Genomic DNA, 17591 nt, shown 5'->3' on the forward strand with positions numbered 1-17591 from the left:
CGGGAACACACACACACACACACACACACACACACACAAAACACACACACACACACACACACACACACACACAAACACACACGCTTGCACGTGTACGTGCACACGCCCGCACGCACCCACATGTACGTGCACACGCACGCACGCATGCACGCAAGTGAACGTGCACACGCACGCATGAACGCACATGTACGTGCACACACACGCACGCATGCACGCAAGTGAACGTGCACACGCACGCATGAACGCACATGTACGTGCACACACACGCACGCATGCACGCACGTGTACGTGCGCACGCAACATGAACGTGCGCACGTACATGCACATGAACGTGCGCACGCACGTGTACGTGCGCACGCAACATGAACGTGCGCACGTACATGCACATGAACGTGCGCACGCACGTGTACGTGCACACGTACACACGCACGCACGCACGTGCACATGCACATGCACATGAACGTGCGCACGCACGCACGTGTATGTGCACACGCACGTGTATGCACGTGTACGTGCACACATTCACGGACGTACACATCCACGCATGCACGCACATGTACGTGCATACGCACGCACGCACGCTTGCACGCACATTCGCTTGCACTTGTACGTGCACACACACGCACGCACGCACGTGCACATGCACATGAACGGGCGCACGCACCTTAACAATCCTACAGACGTGCTAGCATGCTAACAAGCCCCTTAACCAGCCTACAGGCCTGCTGGCAAACTTATAATCCCTAAAGAAACCTACAGGCCGGCTAGAAAGCTTATAACCCCGTAACAAGCCTACCGGTCTGCTAGCATGCTAACAAGCTCCTTAACAAGCCTACAGGCCTGCTAGCAAGCTTATAACCCCTTAACAAGCATACAGGCCTGCTGGCATGCGAACAAGCCCCTTAACAAGCCTACAGGCATGCTAGCATGCTAACAGGCCCCTAAACAAGCCTACAGGCCTGTTAGCAAGCTTATGACCCATTAACAAGCCTACAGCCCTGCTAGCATGCTAACAAGCCCCTTAACAAGCCTATAGGCATGCTAACAAGCCCCTTAACAAGCCTATAGGCATGCTAACAAGCCCCTTAACAAGCCTATAGGCATGCTAGCATGTTAACAAGCCTCTTAACAAGCCAACAACTTATGTCTGCTTTCGTGGCCTAGTGGTTAGGCCACGTAATACTGTCCACTGAAGGCTGTGAGTTCAATCACCGGCCGGCGTAGTGAATTTTTCTCAAGGTGTAAAAACCTTGATCTCAACATTGGAGACTGTGAATCTTCCGTGGATCGGATGACCACGTCCGAAAACAATTATTTGACCACGTCATTAAGCTAATATCCTATTAACAAGCCTACAGGCCTGTTAGCATGCTAATACGCCCCTTACCAAGCCTACAGGCCCGCTAGCAAGCTTATACGTTAATCTTATAAGCGCACGCACGCACGCACGTACGTACACGTACGCGCGCGCGAACACACACACACGCTTGCACGTGTACGTGCATACGCACGCACGCACGCACGCACTCACACATGCTTGCACATATACGTGCACGTGTACATGAACACGCATGCACGCACGCTTGCACGTGTACGTGCACACGCACGCACGCACGTGCACAAGCACACACGCACGCACGCACGTGTACGTGCACACACACGCACGCATGCACGCAAGTGTACGTGCACACGCACGCATGCACGTGTACGTACACACACACGCACGCTCGAACGCACACACGCACGCATAAACGCACGTGTATGTGCACACGCACATACGCACGCACGCACGTGTAGGTGCACACGCACGCACGCACACTTGAACGTGTACGTGCACACGCACGCACGCTTGCACTGGTACGTGCACACGCACCTACGCACGTGTACACACGCACGCACGCACGCACGCACCTATACGTGCACACGTACGCACGCACGTGCACGTGCACATGAACGCGAGCACGCACGTGTACGTGCACACGCACGCACGCACGCACCCACACACACTTGCACCTGTACGTGCACACGTACGCACACACGCACGTGTACGTGCACACGCACGCATTCTTGCACGTGTACGTGCACACGCACGCACGTGCGTACGCATGTGTACGTGCACACGCACGCACGTGTACGTGCACATGACCGCACGCACCTGCACCTGCACATCAACGCGCGCAGGCACGTGTACGTTCACACGTACGCACGCACACATGCACGCTTGCACTTGTACGTGCACACGCACGCACGCACGTGTACGTGCACAGGCAAGCACGCACGCATTCACGTGTACGTGGACACGTATGCACGCACACACGCACGTGTACATGCACATGAACGTGCGCACGCACGTGTACGTGCACACGTACACACACACGCACGCACGTGCACATGTGTACGTGCACACGCATGCACGTGTACGTGCACATGTACGCACGCACGCACGTGCACATGAATGCGCGCATGCACGCGTATGTGCACACGCACGTACGCATGTGTACGTGCACACATTCACGGACGTACACACGCACGCATGCACGCACATGTACCCCTTAACAAGCCTACAGGCCTGCTAGCAAGCTTATAACCCCTTAACAAGCATACAGGCCTGCCGGCATGCGAACAAGCCCCTTAACAAGCCTACAGGCATGCTAGCATGCTAACAGGCCCCTAAACAAGCCTAAAGGCCTGCTAGCAAGCTTATAACCCATTAACAAGCCTATAGGCATGCTAACATGTTAACAAGCCCCATAACAAGCCAACAACTTATGGATGTTTTCGTGGCCTAGTGTAATACTGTCCACTGAAAGCTCAATCCCCGGTCGGGGCAGTGAATTTTTCTCAAGGTGTAAAAACCTGCCTCTCAACATTGGAGACTGTGAATCTCCCGTGGCTCGGATGACCACGTCCGAAAACAATTATTTGACCACGTCAATAACCTTATATCCCATTAACAAGCCTACAGGCCTGTTAGCATGCTAATAAGCCCCTTAACAAGCCTACAGGCCTGCTAGCAAGCTTATAACTCCTTAACAAGCCTACAGGCCTGCTAGCAAGCTAACAAGCCCCTTAACAAGCTTACATGCCTGCTAGCAAGCTTATAACCCCTAAAGAAGCCTACAGGCCTACTAGAAAGCTAATAACCCCTTAACAAGCCTATCGGCCAGCCAGAAGAGACCGGGTACAAGATGGCGATGCGCAAAAGATGCGTTGTTCCCCGACCGCAGAAAGCGGTTAAGCCGCGCACTTCCATGGGACTGGGCGCACGCGACCGCGGGGTGTTGTATGTAGCATCTCGTGCTCCCCGCTATACGAATTCGCGCGCCGAAGGAAGGCGGGCGCGCAAATGCGTATACCGGGCAGCCTAACATCGCACAGTTTTCGGGACATGTACATCGGCTTTGGAGGGGGGCCTTTCTGATTATAGATTGACACGCGTTTGTACATCCTCGCCGTCGTACCGTCACCTGGCGTATTTTCGTACCTTATCTGGCGTTCTCCCACTCTCTTTCTCTCTTTCTCGCACTCCCCAAGGTCTGTCTCTCTCTCTCTCTCTCTCTCTCTCTCTTTCTCGCTCGCTCCGCCGCCACGGGTTAATAAGGTATCTTATATACATGCATCATGCTGGCGCAAGCCAGGCACACAAGCGATGCACTTTTGCAGGGCGTTTCAATAAATGTAATGCTAAATAAATGACAAAATCTATGTTACATACGAAAGTCACCGCGGCGCAAAAACTCCCCGAGGAGGGAGGCTGGAATGTCGCGCTCCGCCGTCTTCGTAAAAACGTGTGCATATATATATTTGTGTGTCAGTGTGGCGGCGTATTGTAGGATTAGCTACGTGTAAAAACTGCAGTATTACAACTGCAGTATGCATTGTCCTGCATACAACTATCTATGTCTATTATTGGAACACTATGTCTATAATATATTCCAACTGCAACTGCAATATGCAGGCACTCCGCCGTCTTCGTAAAAACATGTGGATATATATATATATTTGTGTGTCAGTGTGGCGGCGTATTGTAGGATTAGCTACGTGTAAAAACTGCCACGGCCACGCCAGCACGTTCTCGCAGGACGTGCCGTCGCCACGGACCACGGGCACGGGTCGCGCGGGTGCCACGGGCACGGGTTGATAAAAACCTCGCACGTACGGAGCCAGGCGCTTTTCCAGATAACATCTAGTGGAAATTCTCGGTGTAAACAAACATCAATCAACGGGCTTAGCCATCAACGTAAGGGGTACTAAGATGGCTACGATAATTTGAATCCCACGTCACGATTGGAGCTAAACTGCTACGTACGGACCTTAACTCGGCCAAGTATCTTTCGCTACACTAAAGTTATAGTTAGTGCAGCGTGTGGAACTCTCCACCGCGGAGCAGTCTAAGCTGAATCGCCGATCCTTGTGTGGAAAATTCCCTTGAAAATCCCTCGAAGAGAGCCTCGTCGCGCCATCTATGGGACGCCATATGTACGAGAATAAATTCAGGGCGTGAAACGCAAGAAATGCAAACTCGCTTTTCTAGACGAAAATGAAATGCGCCGACCAGCAAACAAGCAATTACCAGCATTTGTATTTATTCTCGACCTACGTGCATAGCCGGAAGGCTTGTGGAATCGCCACAACTCCTCAATTGACCGATTATACGGCTTTATCCTGTACCCATAGGGCACTGGGGAATTTTTTTTCCATATAGGGCAGCGAATAACATTTATTGTCACCGCTGCGCGGCGTTCGCGCGCTTCGCACGGATATCCGGGCTGCAGATCGTCTAGCATGCTAACTAGCTCCTTAACAAGCATACAGGCCTGCTAGTAAGCTTATAACCCCTTAACAAGCCTACAGGCATGCTAGCATGCTAACAGGCGCCTAAACAAGCCTACAGGCCTGCTAGTAAGCTAATAACCAATTTACAAGCCTACAGCCCTGCTAGCATGCTAACAAGCCCCTTAACAAGCCTACAGGCATGCTAACAAGCCCCTTAACAAGCCTATAGGCATGCTAGCATGTTAACAAGCCTCTTAACAAGCCAACAACTTATGGATGCTTTCGTGGCCTAGTGGTTAGGCCACGTAATACTGTCCACTGAAGGGTGTGAGTTCAATCCCCGGCCGGTGTCGCGCGAAATATCTAACGAGTGCGAAATATCTGAGATAGCCCCGCCCCGCCCCGACCCGACCAATGACAGCTTGTCTTTGTGTTACGATAGGTTGTGTACACTTGAAGGTTTGTGTAAAATACCAAGTTCTGGTACAGGGTAGCGAAGGAGCAGTGTAGGGAGGGGAAGGGGAAGGAAGAGGAAGTTTAGAGTAGTACTAGTAGGTGGAGTAGGGAGAAGCTAGTGAATAATGAGGAAGGGGAGAAGCTGGTGGAGAAGGAGGAGGGGGAGAAACTGGTGGAAATCCCAAAAACTAGCCAAAATCCCCAATTATCTACCAAAAACTTTCCCGAACTTTCTGTAAGTTAGGTTAAAGTAGATTTTAGTATGTTTTCTTTAAAACAATATGGGTTTGAGTGAATTAACCCAAATATCATGCCGTTTCTTGACTGATTTGCTTTGACTGAAGAAACCCTTCAAGACAAGAGAACAAACGCCGTTTGTAAATGTTTGTTTTGGTTTATGATCGCTAGATAAGTATAAGTTTTCTGATGTATTTTCCATGAAAGACACACATTTTACTCATTATTATAACATGTAATATTACTATAATTGCAATTCTGTGTGCAAATGTGTTATTTTCATCTTAATCTTAAGTTATGAGAGGGTCTAGGCTTATAATTATAGTTATAGCTGCCGAATTTCTGTTTATGTTCGTGCCGTGGTCCGATTAGTTTAATTCCGTTTCAGCTGACCTCAGGGTTAAACACTAGGCTACTACTACGACTACTAACGTACTAGTAATACTACTACTAGCGTCAACTAGATGAGGCGGGATACTAGAGAAGCGTTGCCGAAAGGAGGTATTGATCCGAAGCGCTGAGCGCAGATGTTGCGTGCAGTTCCGCGGCAAGGCGCACGCGACCGCGGGAACTTCCTACGACAGTATGCAGCGCTGGCAGCTATGGATCCGTGCGCCGATTGCGTAGGTCGGCGCACGGATCCATTGCTGCCAGCGAGCAGTCGAGAATTTTAGGAAGAATAGAATGAAAGAGCTGAGCTCTATTGAGCTGCTCTTCTTTGCTAGTTGAATGGAAATATCAATGAAAGTGTCAACACGTTGTACTTCTACACGTGTTGTATAAGTATGTGTGAGTATAAGTGTTGTATGCGTACGTGCGTTGGAGTGTGACTGCGTGCGTTCATACATGTATACGCACGTGTGTGCGTATTTGTCTGTTTGTAGTACTACAGCTAGCTATGTGCTTGCGTGCATGGCTGCCTGTCAAAAGTTAAAAGTTACGGAAAACACTACTTCGTTGGGTCATGTTTGTAATTCTGCTGTCCTTTGTTGTGTGAAGAAGACCCGTTGAAACGATATGGATCTTTTAAATAATACAGAACATGACATCACACATGTAGATGATCATGTAGAGAGATGGACTTCGGAAGTACATCTGCAACATAAGAACAGCTCACATTGACGGGTTAAAAGACAGCCAATGCAAATATCTGCGCATTTGCGAGAATCATTTCCTGCAAAGTCAAAAGCACTCGCACTACCACTAGCTCACGCTACCACTAGTACTAGTACTAGATCGTATACTGTCGCACTGAAGGGCTTGAGTTCAATCCCCGGCCGGGGCAGTAAATTCCTCAAGTGTAAAAACCTTCCTCTAACATGGAGAATGTGAATCTCCCGTGGCGCCGGATGGACCACGTCGAAACCAATTAATTGACCACGTCATTAAGCTTATAACAGCCATTTACAAGCCTACAGTCCGCAGCAATGCTATCACCCGTTACAACACTACAGTTGCCTGCTACAAGCTAACCAACCCTTAAAAATAATTCAACTAACTTAGAGAATGTCTCGTGGCCGTAGTGGTTAGAAGCCACGTTAGCTGTCGCACTGAAGGGTTTGAGTTCAATCCCCGGCCGGGGCAGCTGAATTTTCTCAGCGTGTAAAAACCTGGCTCTTAACATTGGAGAATGTCGAATGCTCCTGTGCTCATATGGGAACCACGATCCGAACCAATTAATTGAGCCACCGTCATAAGCTTATAACCATTAACAAGCCTACAGTCCGCTGCAGGCAATGCTAACAAGCCGCAACAAGCCTACAGGCATCTAGTACTAAACAAGTTCCTTAACAAAGCCTACAACTTAGAGATGCGCTCGTGCCTAGTGGTTAGGCCCACGTAGTACTGTGCCACTGAAGGCTGTGAGTTCAACCCCGGCCGGGGCTGTAAATTTCTCAAGGTGTAAAACCTGCCTCCAATCATTGGAGACTGTGAACTCCCGTGGTCTCGGAGACACGTCCGCAACAATTAATTGAGACGCACGTCATTAAAGCTTATAACCCATTAACAAGCCTACAGTCTGCTAGCTAAGCTAACAAGCCCCTTATAAATCTACAACTTAGAGATGCTTCGTGCCTAGTGGTTTAGGCCACAGTATACTGTCCACTGAAAGGCTGTGAGTTCAAGGCCGGGGCAATGAATTTTCTCAAGGTGTAAAAACCTGTCTCTCAACATTGGAGACTGTGAATCTCACCGTGGCTCGATGACCACGCTCCGAAAACCCAAATTAATTGACCTACGTCATTAAGCTATAACCCATTAACAAGCCTACAGTCTGCAGGCATGCTAACAAGGCCCTTAACAAGCCTACAGGCCATGCTAGCATGCTAACACCCTTAATAAATCTACAACTTCGAGATGGCTTCGTTGGCCTAGTGTAGGCCCACGTATACTGTCCACTGGAAGGCTGTGAGTTTCATCCACGGCCGGTCGCGATTTTTTTAACCATAACGGCCCAGCTAACGTTAGTTCCTTGAATGTTATGGGAATTGTTTCTATAGGTTAGCAAAACATTATTCATAACGTTCTAATAACTGTTTTAGGCAAGTTTTCCTGACATCTGAGAACGTTTTTACAAAACATTCACCGATAACATTATCAACTTCCGAAAAATGAACAATATTAACTGGGCAGCAACACTACGTATGCGCTGCAGTCTTATTTAGATGTCTCCAGTCGCAGTAACCATCACCACACACACACACAAACAAGTACAAACATATAACTATCCGCAATCACTAACGACTTAACAACAAATTATAAGGCGACTCGAGTCGTATAGAAGCATCTAAACACAGATAAATTAATCTATGGTGATATAGATCTTGGCTTTCTCAATAACAAAACTGAACTGACTGTTTCTGAACTGAAAATCAATCCCAAAACAACTAGTGTAGGCTAGCTTAATTTATTAATTAATTAAATAAATTAATTAATTATTAATTACTTGGCTGTAATTAATTTAATAGCTATGAACGACATTATTTTGTGGAAAAGGGCGATGCATGCGGCAAATGGACTACCGTAATCCCGTAGCCTCGAGACATTGAGATACGGCTACCGTCCCGTAGCCACTGCGAACAAAAATACATTTGATACTTGTGCTAATAGTTGCAACATACAAAAACGGCAATTTTCGTGCCCATGCCGAGGACGGTTAACGTTTCCGGAATTCCAAGAACTCTCTCACTCAAGTAAAACCAATAAACATACGAAATGCGAAATGTTCTTAGAATATTTTTGCTAATGTATACCAAACTAGACCTCCAGCGAATGTACGAGAATTTCCTGTTTGCTGGTTATAACATAGCTTTAAGATTTAGCGCGCTTCTATTGGCTGCTTCGATTTGCTTTGCCTTTGACAAGAAGAAACAAACTCCCATTTGTAAATGTTTGTTTGGGTTTATGACCGCTAGAATAAGTATGTTTTCTGATGTATTTTCCATGAAAAACCATATCTTTTCTCTCATTATATAAACAATAATTCACTATAAATTTGCAATTCTTTCTGGCAATGTGTTATTTTTATCTCAAATCTAAGTTATGAGAGGGTCTGGGGCTCTCTAAATATTACATACGTACGTATGACAGCCACATCGTAGTGGATCGTCCGCAGGATCGAGGAAGGAGCAAGGCTACGACAGTACTACTGAGAGCTACGACGTACTAGAGCTATACGTATGTACTCGACGATCTGCAGCCCGTATCCACGGGACGCGAAGCGCGCAAACGCTGCGCAGCGTGACAATAAATGTTATTCGCTGCCTATATTATAAAATTCCCCAGTGCCTATGTGGTACAAGGATAAGTCCGTATAATCGTCACATTGAGGAGTTGTGGGGATCCACAAGCCTTTCGCTATTGCACGTAGGTCGAGAATAAATACAAATCTGGTATTCTGTTTGCTTGTCGGCCAGCATGTTAGCTTTTCGTCTAGAAAAGTGAGTTTGCATTTCTTGCCGTTCACGCCTGAATTCATCTCGACATATGGCGTCCCATAGATGGCGCGACGAGGGCCCTCTCTCGAGCACTTCTTCAAGGATTTTCCAACACAAGGATCGGCGATTCAGCTTAGACTGCCGCGGTGGAGAGTTTCCACACCGCTGCACTAACTATAACTTTAGTGTAGCAAATAATACTGGCCGAGTTAAGCGTCCGTAGTGCAGTTAGCTCATATCGTACGTCGATTCAATTATTCGTAGCGCATCTTAGTACCCTCACGTTGATGCTAAGCCGGTGATTGATGTTGTTTACACGAAATTTCACTAGACAGTCTGCAGGCCAGATATCGAGCGAAGCACGCAAACGTTACGGGCTTCTACTACGGATCGACTTACGTTTGAAAAGGGAGGATTATAAAGTGTTTAACGCCCTGAGGTCAAGCTGAACGTAAACTAACCGTTCACCGAACGTAAACAGAAGAGAACAGAAACGTATTGCGTATACACTGTGAGGGGATGGGCATGAGCTTGTGAAAGAGCAGCATGGTGATTGGAACGCGATTTTTATTGTCTGAGGTACGTGGCTGTTAAGTTTAGGTTTTTGCAATTTTACTACGTGCCGCCTGCATTTATTCCAACTCGACGCCATTCTAATCGCTCTGTCTATTTTTTCACAGTTACTTGACACATGTTACCATAATCCATAATACACTTATAAATGTTTAGCTGCGCTCAATAATCATGTACAGTCGTAACAATAACTATTATAATATCATTATCACTATTCTAACTGGCAGTTTATCAATATTATAATTCTCTATCACCCATCATTTCAACATTGAAATATATCAATTCAATATGTCCGCAAAAATGAGGCAATCCGCATTTTAGGCAAGGTACTAATTGTTCATTCTTTCATTTAAGAATTTGTTTTATGCACACCTATGGGTGTCGCGCGTCGAGTTAGTCGTCTTAGTGGTTTTCAATAAATACCAGCATGACATTTTAGCTTGCAGCTGCTATTAGCTGCATTTATATGCTGCATGCTAATAATTGTACAAGTGGTGTAATACATTACTATATGATATGTTAGTCACGAGTAAATTTAAACTAACGTCTTACCATAAACAGATGGAAGAAACTTTATCAGCCCATCGTTCTAACAAATAAATTGTTATCATGTGTTTATTATGCATTATATGACGCATTGCCTCATCATCAGCTGACATGCTTAAATATTGGCAAAAATGCTAGCAACACGGTCATCAATACATTTCCTACATATTTAGTCACGAGTACATTTAAACTAAGTGTGAGATATTCAGGGGGGAGTGATGATTTGTCGAGTCCAGGGGGATGACGTCATACACCAGAGACAACCACCGCAACAGAGGTGAAAGTTTTCCTGGCGAGAGGTGGCGCCAGCCCGATGTGGGAGGTCAGGGATTCATCCCTCACGTACACGCGCCGTGCGAGGGGTGGCGCCAGCCGCGCACGTGCAGACAAGGGGTAACGCTCGTGCGTATACTGACCAAGGGGTTGCATCACGCTGTACACTGTTAAGCGAGGGGGACAACGGCGGCAGCACGCCGACGGAGCGGCACAGGGAGGCCCGCCTGTCCTACGTCACCGCGGGCTCCTAATATAAGCAGCCAAGATCCAATGGTAAAGTCAGTCAGTCTTCGGACAGACAGCGAACAAAGCGAACGAGCACCGAAACGAGCAAACGAACGAACGAACGGACACGAGACGAACGGACACGAACGAACGAACGAACGGAACGAACACAGAACGAGCAAACGAACGAACGAACAACGAAACCGGAACACGAACGACGAACGAAAACACGAACGAAGAACAAACGATGCGAACAAACGGACGGGCGGACGAACGGACACGAAACGAACGACGACACGAACGGACAAAGACGAACGAACAAGCACAACGGACGAACAAACGAAGCGAACGAACGAAACGGACGGGCGGACGAACGGAAAACGACAATTAACGAGCGAGTGAGGGAGAGAGAGAGCACCACCCACCGTCGGAGGGAGAGCGCCTGCGAGCCGGACAAACGCCCAGAGAAGGTAGCAGCGCGTATATATACTAAGGAAGGCTAACGCCGACACACGACAGGGAGAACACACTGCCAACGCCACGAACTCGCGCCGAGCCGCGGCAGCGCACGACTGGGAGAGACAGAGACGGCTACAATATTACCTGTAGAATAGTAAGAAGAAGTAAAGCGTGTAATCGCCTAACGAGATAACGTAAAGCGTGTCACGAGCTATATAATGAATATGTATATATCTATACTTCTATTATTCGAGATTCCGTGCAGTGCAGTGTTGTGTTACATGTTATCCGTATATATGAATTATAATCCATCAGTTGTATAAATACTATCTAAAGATTGCGTTCATTTCACTCTGGGTTTTCCTGCTACTTGCATCACCGACCTATCTTCGCTGTATAGCAGGCGAAAAATGATCCCAGACACAAATAAATTCCACGTGCTAAACACCACAGGCGCGTGGGAAAATGCCAGTGTGGTCACCCCTAGGCCCACTACAGTCCGATTTTTGCGGGCTCGCCTGGGATTTTCGCATGCAATAGTAGCAGAAGAGAGTAATAGCCAGAGTGAAATTGTTATAGTCTAAGTATAGTAATGCTGAGTGGTCGTTTCGTATAGGTCTACAGATATGTACGCCGAGGTACATATATGTATACACAAAGTGTATCCAGAATTTACTACAGAAGTTGACCTCTAACCCTTGCACTAACCCTAACCCTAACCTATAACCCCAACCTACCTCATATAAAATATAAACATAATACAACAACCTAAAAATACTCGGGTTACATATCTGTATACCTGATACGACAACGACCCCATCTGCATAGTTAATAGAATAACTAGTGGCGAGCTGGAAAGTTGCTTCACTCCCAGCCCAGTAAGTATAGAACGCTGTACGAACGCGGCAGCAGCGGCCGAACGTGATAACAGAAGGCAGCGGCCAGCGCCGAGCGTGAATTTGCGTTATCACGCGCGGGACAGCTGAGCGAAGGGGCCGGCGAACGAAGTCATTGGCACGAGGTTTTGGGAGCAGATCACGCGCTGAATATTCGAATCCACGGCTGATCTACACCTAACGTAGCGGCACAGGTGGGAGGAAACACTTAGACCACCGGAAGAGAGCCGATAGAAAGAGGAGCAGCTCAACACAACCCGCATCATGCAGGAGGGTCTAGGGAGAGCCTCGAAGTAACGGGGTAGCCCAGTCAATCAAGCGAAGCAGACCACTCCGAAATTCACGAGACATTCTTTGACAGGCCTTCAGGACCCGAGGACAGACGATGAACGCCGCATGTAGGCCTGACAAGCAATGCCTGTTCCAGCAAACATGTCACGCAAGACGAAGAAGAAGAGTCGATACAATTCTCGATCTTGATTCGATTCGAATCTCGGATTCGAAGAAAGAAAGAGACGCATTTTTGTTTTGTTAATGTAAGGCCAGGCTATAGTAACTACAGCTAGTCTCTAGATACTCCCTAGGCGAGATATTGCAGCGTAATAATGTCCTGCCCAGAGGCCATCAGTAGAATAATATCTATTGCCGTGAAATTGACTATTTTCGCCCTTTTTTTCCGTTGTGGTGTTATATTTAGCTCTTGATACCTATACATAATAATACATCAGTACTATGTTATAAGAGCAGACTAAATTCCTTATAGTAAGCGATTACAACTAATAAGTCAGTCTATGGGAAAAATATGAAAGTGCTAGGTTAATGTTGAAACCGTTTGTTACTATTCTCTACTACTGCTACTATTCTCTACGACCAAGTAGGGCCTACAGAGTTTGTAGTAGTTAGTAAAGTCAGTAGAACAGTCATAAGTTGAGTATATCGTGTTTGTGTTAGTTTGAGATTTGTAGAATTCTATTGCTAGTTGATGAATATAAAGCCCACATAGAAGCGTGTTATGCTAAGTGTTAGGATGAACATCGTATCATAAAAACGCTTAGAATACCAGGTAGAGGAATGTAGGTTTATTTTATAACAGTACTGACAAAACCATGACATACTATTCCCGTTAATTATACACACAGAACACTGGATTGCTAATATTAACAGGTGATCGAACTACGTATAAGTTAAAGTTGAGTTTCTAATTTGATATTTAAGTAAAACGGTCAAATTGAAAATCAATCTTCCGTTTGAAAAAGGAGGGATTGTAGGTTTACCCTGAGGTTAGCTGAAACCGTAAATAACCGTTCCACGAACGTAACAGAAAGTAGAACAGAAACGTATTGGGCGTATACACTGTGAGGTGTGTGTGTTGGTGTTTTTTTTGTGATGCGGGCGTTAAGTGGTTTGTTGTTTTTGCAGAAGGCGGAGGGGCATGATATGTGTTCAGTTTTTGAGGTTTTTCGGGGATAATGGCCTGTTTTTCGGGGCTTTTTTTGGCGTTCTTGGGGGACGGATTTCGGAGGTCGGGATTTTTTAGAGCGGTTTCGGATTGTCGGGGGATTTGTGCGGGGGAGGATTGTTTGGTCCGCATATTGATAATATCGGCGGATGGGCTGCTTGATTATCTTTAAATTTCGGGGATTTTTTTTTGGGGGGAGAGGGTGCAGATTTCGTTCTGTCGTTTGGGACCATTGTGCTTTAGTATTTTCTAGATATTATTTTGTGGTGTCGTGCTCTTTTCGATTTTGGCATGAGCTTGCTGAATAGAGCAGCATGGGTGGTTGGAAGCCGATTTTTATTGTCTTGCAGGTATCCGTGACTGTTAGGGGGGGGAGTTTAGGTTTGCAATTTATTACGTGCCCTGCATTCGATGCCACTCGACGCATTCTAAATCGTCTCTTATAAATTTTTCACAGTTAACTTGAAATTGGTTACCCATAATCCATACTCACTATATGTTTCCAAGCTCTCATTAATCATGGTACATCGTAACAATAAATTATTATAAATAGTTCCTATTATAGCTATTCTAACTGCCAAGTTTATGATATTACTAATGGCCTAACCCTACATAGGAAACAAAGAGAGAGAACAGAGCGCAGCAAGAGAGAGAGGGGAGGGACAGAAATTGACAGAACACCGCGCGCACCGGGGAGAGAGCGCACACAGCTACAGCAGTAAGCGTTGTAGTTGCATACGCTCGTAGGNTTAAGGGGCTTAATTGTTAGCTTGCTAGCAGGACTGTAGGCTTGTTAATGGGTTATAAGCTTAATGACGTGGTCAATTAATTGTTTTCGGACGTGGTCATCCGAGCCACGGGAGATTCACAGTCTCCAATGGTGAGAGCCAGGTTTTTACACCTTGAGAAAATTCATTGCTCCGGCCGTGGATTGAACTCACAGCCTTCAGTGGACAGTATACGTGGCCTAACCACTAGGCCACGAAGGCATCTCTAAGTTGTAGATTTATTAAGGGGCTTGTTAGCTTGCTAGCAGGACTGTAGGCTTGTTAATGGGTTATAAGCTTAATGACGTGGTCAATTAATTAGTTTGCGACGTGTCAGCGAGGGCCCGGGATGATCAAACAGTCTCCATGTGAAGAGCGCAGTTATTTAACCTTGAGAAAATTCACTGCAGCCCCGGCCGGGGGATTGAACATCACAGCCTTCAGTGACAGTATCCGTGCTAACCACTAGGCACCACGAAGGATCTCTAAGCTTGTAGTGCTTGTTAAGGACTTGATTAGCATAACTAGATGCCTGTAGGACTTTGTTAAGCGGCTTGTTAGCATGCCTGCAGGACTGTAGGCTGTGTCAATGTTAGCTTAATGACGTGGTCAATTTAAATTGAGGTCTCCCCCGGACCGTCCGGTCAATATGCAGCCACAGGCGCACCCCACCATCTCTCCACTCGCTCTACCACCAGCACGCCAGGTCCTCCTCACACCGCAAACCACCCATCTCCCCCCTCCGCCCCCCCCCCCCCCACCCCCCGCAGGGTACGAGGAACCGGCCGGGATTTGGAAGCTGGCAAACCTCAGTGCAGTATACGTGGTCAACCACTAGGCACGAAGACATCAGTCTAATTGTAGATTTTTAATAAGGGTTTTGTGTAGCTTGAACAGCAGGAACTTAGGCTTGTTAAGGGGCTGGCTTAATGCCTGCCGGAGCGGTAGCATTCCGCCAATACAAATGGTTAATACAGCAATCTAATGACGTGGTACAAGGGTGTGAAGATTGCTCATTCGGACGTGGTCATCCGGCCAACGGAGAATTCGACATCTCACATGTTGGGAGCAGGTTTTACAGCCTATGAGGAGAAATTTAGAGCGTGCCCGCGCACCCGATTGAGATACTCCACGGGAAGAGCTGCAGGTGAGAACAGTATACGGCCCTAACGCAATAGCCACGAAGGGATCATAAATTGTGAGAGGTTTATCTTAAGCTTGGTTAATTGTTAGCTTGTGCTAGCAGGACTGTAGCTTGATTATGTATGAACTTAATGACGCTAGGTCAGACTTAGAGTTTTGCTTTCCAACGGACGTGGTCATCCGACCACGGAGGATTCACAAGTCTTGCTCAATGGTGAGAGCCAGAGTTGGTGTGACGACACCGCGGTTCGGGGCAGAAGAAATGTCCTCATCAGTGCTGCCGGGCCCGCGACCCGTGCGATGTCGAGAAGTCACAGCCTTCAGTGAGCAGTAAGCATAGGGGAGCACGCGGGCAGTGGCCTAGCCACTAAGAGGGCCACCGAACGGCAATCTTCCGTAAGAGGACATCGCGGTGGATCCTAATTAAGGGGTAGCTTGTTCAGCGCGATATGGCTAGCAGGACTGTCGAAGGCTTGTGATCATCGAGGTTTAGTGCTTAAATCGACGTGTCAATTAACATTGTCTTTTCGGGACGTGGTCATCCTAGCACGGGAGAAGTCACAGTCTCAAATTCTGAGAGGCGGTTTTTACACATTGGAAAAATTTATGTGCCCGCGGCGGGGATTAAAACTCACAGCCTTCAGTGGAGAAACAAAAAAAAAAAAAAAACAGTATACGTTGCCTAACCGACTAGGCCCGAAGCATCTGGCGTAAAGTATGTAGCGCATTTATTAAGAGGGCTGATTCAGCTTGCCTAGCAGGACTTAGGCTGTTAAGGCTTATAAGCGTACAAGGACGTGGATAACAATGTAATTGTGTCTGCGGAGCTCGTGTCCAATCCTCGAGCCACAGGAAGATTCACAGTCTCCATGTTGAGAGAAGTTTTAACACCTATCGAGAAAATAATGCCCGGCCGGGATTGAACTCACAGCCTCAGTGGAGCCATGTGACCGTGGCCTAACACTAGGACAGCGAAGGCTCTCTAATTGTACTAGGGCTTGTTAAGGGCTGTTAGCATGCTAGCATTCTGCAGGTTTCGTTAAAGGGCTTGTTACATGCTTGCAGGACTGTAAGGCTTGTATATGGGTTAGAANAGCGTTACGACGCAAAAGTTGTTGCAATGTTACGACCCGAAAGTTGTCACAACGATACGACGCGAAAGTTGTTGCAACGTTATGATGCGAAAGTTGTTGCAACGTTACATCGCAATACTTGTCGCAACGTTACGACCCCAATGTTGTTGCAACGTTACGACACGAAAGTTGTTGCAATGTTACGACGCGAAAGTTGTTACAACATTACGACGCGAAAGTTGTTGCAACGTTACAACCCAAAAGTTGTTGCAACGTTACAACGCGAAAGTTGTTNGAAAGTTGTTGCAACGTTACGACGCGAAAGTTGTTGCAACGTTACGATGCGAAAGTTGTCGCAACGTTACAACGCGAAAGCTGTTGCAACGTTACGACGCAAAAGTTGTCGCAACGTTACGACCCGAAAGTTGTTGCAACGTTACGACTCGAAAGTTGTTGCAATGTTACGACGCAAAAGTTGTTGCAACATTACGACGCAAAAGTTGTTGCAACGTTACGACGTGAAAGTTGTTGTAACGTTACGACGCGAAAGTTGTTGCAACGTTACGTCGCAAAACTTGTCGCAACGTTACGACCCCAATGTTGTTGCAACGTTACGACCCGAAAGTTGTTGCAACGTTACGACAAAGTTGTTACAACATTACGACGCGAAAGTTGTTGCAACGTTACAACCCAAAAGTTGTTGCAACGTTACGACGCGAAAGTTGTTGCAACGTTACAACCCAAAAGTTGTCGCAACGTTACTACGC

At 46.9% G+C, this 17591-nt stretch overlaps 1 protein-coding gene across 1 annotated transcript in view; it reads right to left on the reverse strand.

Moving 5' to 3' along the window:
- LOC106809423 overlaps positions 1-17591 on the reverse strand; it is a 48933-nt gene that overhangs the window by 3059 nt on the left and 28283 nt on the right. The window contains exon 10 of the mRNA XM_014812504.1: positions 6507-6564. Coding sequence (XP_014667990.1) covers positions 6507-6564 — 58 coding nt within the window. The remainder of the gene's footprint in view (positions 1-6506; positions 6565-17591) is intronic.

Source organism: Priapulus caudatus, unplaced genomic scaffold, assembly GCF_000485595.1.
Source record: "Priapulus caudatus unplaced genomic scaffold, Priapulus_caudatus-5.0.1 Scaffold353, whole genome shotgun sequence".
NCBI classification, from domain to species: Eukaryota; Metazoa; Priapulida; class Priapulimorpha; order Priapulimorphida; family Priapulidae; genus Priapulus; species Priapulus caudatus.